We start from the raw sequence: 8,416 nt of genomic DNA, 5'->3' as shown, positions 1-8,416 counted from the left end.
ATATATATATATATATATATATATATAATACATTTTCATTTATATGCAATTAGCATGCAATGCAATTAAGTGTCTGAAAACAGTTCATTCTTTTCAAACTTAAGTATATTCTTTTTATAAGGTTGGTAGGGTCAATGAGAGTTGCAACCAAATTAGAACTGAATTGTCATATAATAACGAATGTGTATTACTATGTTTGTTTGCCTTAAAAATTTAACCATGTTTCTCATCAGAGGTGCACAGCAAACACCTAAACTGGTTTAATTGAAGAGAAAACCCACACAATTGACACTCTCTACAATATGTTAATGTGAATATCGATTTTTAGTCCATCACATTAGTGTAACGTACCCTTTTTCTTTCTCCTCTGTCCCAAACAAACTCTCCGACAGCCATGGTCTCGACCCCAGATAAGAACGCCCGTCCCGTCAGCGCTCCTATCATATCTCCCATCTCTCCAGGCGACATGGCTCCTTCCCCAGTAGCATCTGCCGCCCGCACTGACCGTAAAGAGACGTCCACGCCCACAGGCCGTCCACGCTCCACTGAGAGGAAGAGTGAGGTGAAGGCAGATGGCTCCAAAACACACAGCACCAAAGCAGAGGGCACACCTGAAATCAAGGTATGACACACACACACAAATGTGCTAAATAACATTCAAATATTTTCAGTGAAAACTTAAACAAGCAATTTAAGCAAATGCTTTTGATCCTTGAACCATTTTTATAAACCTGCAGCACGGACTCCTACCTGACTTTTGAATTGTTGTGATCAGACAGCAATAAATTAAGAAGCCTTAAGGCTTATTCTCACCAAGATTGGCATAACAAACCAGCGCAAATTAGCAGCAAAAAGCATCTTTACTTGTGACCACAAATGCAAGGCAGCCACGATATTTAAGTCTGTGTGAGACAGCAGGAGTATGTATACTCTCTCTGTGCTGCTGCAGATGGTAGCCCGCCGAGAACGGCAGCAACGTGATGCCCCGGTGGTGATGGCCACCAATGGGGAGAGAAAGAGCCAGGTTTGTGCTCATGATTTCAGCCAATCACATAAGAGCATGTACAACAGTGATTTACCCTAGGAGCCAGGTTCATTAAGATGTTATTATATGCAAAAGCAATTGACCCTTCACTAAGCTCCACCCATTTTGTTTATTTTTGCTTATATATGCAAAAGAAGTATATTAAGTGTATTAAGTTATTAACATTAATGTACCTTATTACACATACGCAAGTTTGCAGCAAATAAGATTGTTCAGTGTCTTTAAAAGAAGTATCTATGCTCATCAAGGCTGCATTTATCTGATCAAAAATACGGTAAAAGCATTCAAATGGAAAATAATCTTTTAATGTAATTTATTCCTGCAGGATAAATTGCTTTTGTGATGCAGAGCTGAATTCCCAGTCTCCAGTGTCACATGATCCTTCAGAAATCATTCTAATATGCTGATTTGATGCTCGAGAAACATTTATGAGTATTATCAATGTTAATCAATCTTGCTTTTTGATTCACTACCATTCAAAAGTTTAGGGTAAGCACGGTTTAAAAAAAAAAAAGGAACTTAATCGTTTTATTCGGTAAGATGCATTAAAAGGATCAAAGGTAACAGTAAAGACAATGTTACAAAATATTTCTATTTCGCCAATCAAAGAATCCTGGAAAAAAAAAAAAGGAACACGGTTCCCACAAAAATATTAAGCGGCAAAAATGTTTCCAACATTGATAATAATAAGAAGAAACTTTATTAATAATTGAGCAGCAAATGAGCATTTCTGAAAGATAATGTGACGCTGAAGTAATGATGCAGAAAATTCAGGTTTGCATCACAGGAATAAATTACATTTTAAAATATGCTAAAACAGAAAACTGTTATTTTAGTTTTTAATACTATTTCACTATATTACTGTTTTTACTGTATTTTTGATCATATACTGGAGCCTTGGTGAGCATAAGAGTCTTGTACCTTGAATGTAATGTGAGTCACTTTGGATAAAAGTGTCTGCCAGATGCATAAATTTAAAATGTAAAAATGTAGTGTTGGATTGGTCAGTAATGTTAAGGTGGGGCTTAGCAAAGGATCAATTCCAAAAGCAGCAAAAGCAGTATTCGCGTCGGGGTCCTGATCACCCTGTCGGGGGTTATTCTGCGATAACAACCGGCTGGATGTACATTATCCCGCTTATTACACGGCTACTTGGCACATAAGTAAATAATTAGACACGAAATATTGATTTGAGTTGAAATATTTGAACGCAAAGCTTACGTGAACACAGCAGTTGCGAGCAAGTGGCAAGTTCAAACTAGATGGATATTTAAGAGATACGGTGCAGTTACACAACATTTCACCACATACATAATTATGAAAATAAAAGATTTAAGATGAAAATGTTTTAAAATCTTACCAGTTTGTTAGTTATCTTATAATCCAATTACAGCGTACAAAACAATCGTCACAAAAATGGCAGCAGATGCGTTTGTATGAAATGAAAGAGCAAGTACGAGATACCAGGATGACATAATTAAGTAATTGTACACAATTTTGAATCGAATTTTAATATTTTATTAGGTAAACAAACGCAAAAAACTGTTCCTGACAAGAGTACAGCGCCGACTTCAGTTACCCGGATGAGCCTGTGTTATTAGTTTTTACCGGTTGTTATTGAGGGATAACATACCTCGGAATGCCGCGACTGACCAATCAGAATCAAGTATTCCACAGAGCCGTGTAATAAGACTTGAATAACAAATCTTCAGCAGATATTTGTGTTAAACTATATATTAGTGCATGCTGACAATATTACATAATATAAGACATAAATGAACAGCTGTGAAGAAATTACAACCATCGTGAATGTTTTTTTTTTTTTCACCAGTAAGTGAGTAGCAAAGTGGCTTGTTTCATAAACACTTACATGCTCTCTTCCTTCCCCTCTGGGGTCTGAACAGTCGCCACGGGCGGACACAAAGATGGTGCGCATAAGGAAGGTCAGAGCTTGTTCCATACGGGTATCGCAGCATGAGGACGATGCCATTGTACTCATCATCTCCTCACTGCCCATGTTTTACAACAAAAAGATCATTTTATTATTGTTTTCTCATCTGCTTTGGCTGTATCTTGCTTGCACTTGTATGAGTTTGGCTGTACCAGACAGCACTGTAGCTGTCAGATATGTACTGTACCTATTCCAGGCAGCGACAGTGAGTCAGTACAAACTGAGGTTTATGGAATGAGGAAAGTGTTCATTATGAGTGAAGTACAAATGACTTGTAGCATTTACTCTAGCATGCATTGTCAACTGAAACATGCTGATAATGTATAACAGAACTGCAGAACTAAATCAATGAGATGTTTGCCCTTTATATACACTACCAGTCAGAGGTTTGAACATACCTGTTTTCCCGAAAAAAACCCACATCCTGGATGATCCCAGTAGTATATATTTTGAAAAGAGGCAGGGGCCAAGCACCGAACCCTGTGGTACCCCTGTGGTTAGTTGATACCACATGATCGCCTGAAGAATCTACCTGTAAGGTAGGACTTAGGAGCCTCTCTGCACTTGTTTGTGATGCCCAAGTTGGAGAGGTTAGAAAAGAGACAGTGTCAAAGGCAGCATACAAGTCCAACAAGATGAGGATGGATTATGTACTTTCCACCCACAAAGGCTTCAGTCAAGGCTGTATCTGTTGAATGTCCACTTTGTAATCAAGTCAGACAAGTCAAATCCTCACTGATTGCTGTCCAGCAGCTTGTTCTGTGAGAAGAAAGAAGAAAACATCTTGGTCAGATTTTCGCAGTGAATTGGAGAAGAGAGACTAGTCTACAGGTGGTCTGGTATTTAATGTTGGTTGCTCAAGTTGGCTTGAATGTGTTGGGAAAAGTGCCAGTGCGTAGTGATGCATTTAAGATGGATGTGAGTGTGGGTTAAAGTGTAGGAGAGATGCCGTGTAAAAGATGGGAGTGAATTGGATCAATGGGGCAGGTGGTAGGATGGTTGGAGAGGAGAACTTTAGAGACCTCTGCCTCCATGAGAGGAGAGTAGAGATTTGCATGCAAGTTGTGGGTGTTTGTTAGTTTGTGTTGAGAATTGACTGCTGCTGATTGTTACCGTATCTGAAAAATTGGCAAAGTTGTTAGCCATTAGGGGGGATGTGGGAGGGAAAAGGTGAATGCCTCCTCAGTTTGCGAGTGGCTGAAGTATTGTAGATCTTGTGTAGTTGAATGCTTTTGTAGAGGTAACATTGGCAGAGAAAGAAGAGAGCAGAGCAATGTGTCTCTTTTCTAATACGGATAGGCTCTCTAAAGATGTGCTCTCGCCTGACAGCACACGCAGTGTGTCATTCTCAAAACCAGTTGAAACACCTTTCAAACAGACCTAGACTACACATAATTGGCTACATTTTTATACAGAACCATAAGCTAGATAAAGTTATAACACACAATACATTCCATGTGTCTTAAGACCACTATCACTTGTATGTGTGGCCTGAGTTGGTACTAAAATTCAGATAAGCACAATAAAAGATTTTTAACAAATTTTAAAATAGTAAAATTTAATTTGACCTTATTACAGTTTTTCTAAATATACTGAAATATTGACTGTATTAAATATATATTGAGATTTGATGTACACTACAAATGCACATTCAATACAATAAGCACACTTCTTTTTTCACTAGATCAAAATCTTTTTAAGACCACCAGAAATGAATATTCAGTCACGTATGTCCAAACCTTTTACTGGTAGTGTGGTTTTACATACTGCAGATAATCACAAAATTAAGGGCAAAGGCACTAATATACAGCTTATAACAAGACAAGATTTACAGAGGTTGAGCCAGTGTTGCTGGGTCAGGATGCTGTTTTGATAACACCAGAGAGTTGCACAGCAAATACACAGTGTTTCACAAATGATGGCAAAGAGAAGCTTTATTTTAACTTGATCTCATTACACTTTCATAACTTTACCCAATGCACAATTATCCCTGACATTGCAGTCACTCCTGACTTCTGACCTCTCCCCTCTGTCTAGCTGCGGCTGCTATAGTTCATCCATATTTGATTTGTCTCCATCCCTCCACGTCCCCACACACTGAATGCAACTACAGATCAAACTTTAAAAATTACCCAAGAATCGTTTCACGACTTTCTCTACGTTCAAACACTGCCAACTCTATTTTTTTCCTGTTTTTCACAGAAAAGAGCTAAGAAATTTGAGGGTGAAACTATTTATATCAGACATAGCAATTTAATGTTGGAGGTTTGTATGGAAACTCTGGAAATGTCTTGTTTTTGCCACTGCATGTCTCACTGCATGAGATTCTGTTTCTTTCTTCATTCTTCTCACTGCACTCTCTTTTGTGTTTTGTTTTGTAGCTTAACCCTAAAGGCTTGGCATGCACTATTTACCTCACTAACTGTAATGCAAGTACTCACTTCTATTTATTCTCTGTTTGCTTAGCACTTTTTATTAAATATTTGGGAATTTTGTTTTTTGCTTCTTTTATAATAAACGTTTTTTTTTTTTTATAATTGAATGCAAAATTGAACTGATCCAAACATGTAGCCAGTAGTTGGATCACATAAAAAAAGCTTTTTAATAAATACAATTTTGTGTAAATGTTATTTTATTGAACATGCTTTTTACAGCATGTTAGGCTCTTAGCATGAATGTCTTTTATTTAATTTTAATAATGCCTGCTCTGTTCCAGCTTTTCTAAATATTTCTAATGGGCTTTTCACACTTGAAATGAATGAATAACCCATTTATAACCCTGAGTTATCTTGTTTCCTGATCACATAGGTTATACTTTACCTTGGATTGTTAAATTAATCCTGGGTAGTCAGATTTCACAGTAGAATTAGCCTTGTGGTTTGGCCTACACATTTATGTCATGGCTAAACAGATCTATACTATTGATTGGACAAGTAAAACGTGTACAGAACTGTCCACTTGTGAAATTGTCACCACTAATATACAAAAATAGCAATAATACTGTCTCTTATATCTACATGACCTGTTTTCTGTCACCATTTAACGTTTTAATGGTTTCCCTGGGACACTTAAACACAGCAGCTGTACGAAGCACATGGATATTTAATCAGGGAATTGTTGTTTAGCTTACAATTGGCTTTTAATTACTTAACTGCTTGCTGTAACATTCTCCCACCACATTGTTTCACACTGTTTTGCACCACAGATTGGGGTTAGCACTACAAAATAGGTGCAGACCTGCTTCTGAACCAGGATTTCATGACTCAGGGTTAAAGTGGCCTTTAGTCTGGGTTAAAAAAGATGTTTACCCAGGGTTAAACATACTGTGACAAGCCCATAAATACACTGAAGTCTGTTGCTTAGCCAAATATATAATTATTGGCTGTACATTTAGCTTGATAATGTATGTTTTTATAGTTTCATTTGTTATCAGATCACATGATTATAATATTATTGATTTTTTAGTGTTACATATTATACAGTCTGTACAGCCTGTCCCAGTCATATATAGTTACTACAAAGGCTGTTTCCACTGTTGTGAGGTCTGATGAGTCTGATAATGATTCTGAAAACCAGATGGATTCTGTGACATTAACCCCTTCATTCACCCATTGACCTCTTCTCTAACCCTGTGACCTCTGTATCTAACCAAACATCATATATAACACTTGTCTCCATCACATACACTATCATTATATTAAGTGTTTAAGATTGCTGTTAGTGTTTGAGCCAAGCACTGTTTTGCACTCTGCTTTGTTTCATAAATCAACAGCCATGGGCCAAATATCTATCATATGCTGCAGTGAATTATGACAGCATATGATTCATTTAGTGCACTAGTTTTGCATTGGTATAGACCAATTTGTGAAACAGCATGTGTAGAGATCAGAATCCAGTCATTTGATCCATGTCTGAACCCAAGCTTTGTTAAAACTGCTGAAGTGCTCACATGATTACCACCTCATCTATCTCCTCCTCTAATAATAAATTAGCTTTTAGAAGAAGAGTTCAATTAATGATTTAAAATCAGAAATTCTGTCTTTTACAAACCATAGTGAGCTGCCTGCCAGACTAGCTTTTTAAGTAAGCTCCAGCAAAACCATACTTACATAGATTCTTATAGAGCTGATATTAGCATGTTGCTAAGCTACAGACACAATACTTTAATACATATAAAAAAACCTTATCACAATGCATTCCTGGATTGCCTTTTTTTTGGTAAATGACACATGTGATGTTACCTTACAGTTCTGCCAAAAAAGGTATCTTTGGAGGCAGAATAATGGTGCCAACTATAGCCAAATGTATACTTCGAGTATACTTCGGTTTTTATGTGAATGCTAGGCATATGTGTGATGTAAATTTATCATTGGCAGATTTTTCTGTACACTCAGCTCGCACATGCACCTTGAATTTTTTGGTGCTAATTATTTGGTCCACAGAATGTGGCAACATTCCCATTGTTTTACAGTTCGTAAAGAAACGCTTTGACAAGTGCTTGTGTGAGGGCATTAAAAGATACCCGTAACTCTAGTTTAAACAAGTACAAAGATATTTTTATCTCCTTAACTTTTGGAGAGAAAAAGCAGATACTGGATAAAGATTTCAAGTGTGCATGTGTTGAGAAGACCTTGAGTTTCCAACAGAGCCAAAAAACCCTGTTACGTAGATGGCTACGTCACTCCAACAAGGCGGCTCGGTAGCTAGATGGCTAGGTAGAAATTTGGCAAATAAGCTGGTTTTCTAATACATTTTTGCATTAGCAGAGCCAAAAACATGCATGTTTCATTTCCACTTTAAAATGTCTAGCTTGGCAGCGCACTAGAGTTTGGCACAGAACCATATTGTCTTACTGTGATCCTTTTCATTTGCTATCAGTTTGCCACATAACAGGTTCAAACTACTAACCTGTAATGCAATACAGTAACCTATACAGCTTGTAACTTGAACATTTCTTAAAAGGATTAGGCCACGATGTAAGGAGGAAAAGGACAAACATCATGTCTTTTTAGTGTCAGCTGTCTGTCTGAAATCAGGGCTGTAGATGATGAGGGCTGGTTTCTCATGAGAGTGTTTCATTCTTGCAGATCAGTTCTGTCGGGCACCAAGACACAGGTCTGGTTTCTTTCCAAAATCTGTAGTTAAATGAATAAAGATCCTCTGATATTTTAGACTCTGTCTCTCTCTCTCTCTCTCTCTCTCTCTCTCTCTGTCTCCCTCTCTCTCAAGCTCATTAATCACAATCTGTCTGTGCACACATGGATCATTTGTTTTGGGCAATCACAAAGCCTCCTCTCTGACATGAATATTCAAAGCCTCATAGTGTCTTGAGCATATAGCTGATTACCCGATGCCACTGAGCGGAGATGATGGGAGCCAAATCAGGCCGCAGGTGAATATATATATATATATATATATAT

General features: G+C 37.5%; 1 protein-coding gene across 9 annotated transcripts in view; it reads left to right on the top strand.

Annotated features, from left to right (window-relative positions):
• Positions 1-8,416, top strand: part of epb41a (erythrocyte membrane protein band 4.1a) — an 86,769-nt gene that overhangs the window by 56,656 nt on the left and 21,697 nt on the right. For 5 of the 9 annotated variants that reach the window (XM_016487545.1, XM_016487537.1, XM_016487538.1 and 2 more), the window contains exons 12-15: positions 393-622; positions 950-1,024; positions 2,950-2,988; positions 5,199-5,261. In XM_016487545.1, the coding sequence (XP_016343031.1) occupies positions 393-622; positions 950-1,024; positions 2,950-2,988; positions 5,199-5,261 (407 nt within the window). Of the gene's footprint in view, positions 1-392; positions 623-949; positions 1,025-2,949; positions 2,989-5,198; positions 5,262-5,377; positions 5,426-8,416 lie in introns of all 9 variants that reach the window. The other 4 variants (XM_016487541.1, XM_016487543.1, XM_016487542.1 and 1 more) reach the window with 4 other exon arrangements.

The sequence above is a fragment of the Sinocyclocheilus anshuiensis genome, unplaced genomic scaffold, assembly GCF_001515605.1.
Source record: "Sinocyclocheilus anshuiensis isolate Anshui unplaced genomic scaffold, SAMN03320099.WGS_v1.1 scaffold369, whole genome shotgun sequence".
Taxonomy (NCBI): domain Eukaryota; kingdom Metazoa; phylum Chordata; class Actinopteri; order Cypriniformes; family Cyprinidae; genus Sinocyclocheilus; species Sinocyclocheilus anshuiensis.
Note: the sequence above shows the minus strand (reverse complement) of the source record. Positions and strands in the feature narration are given on the sequence as shown.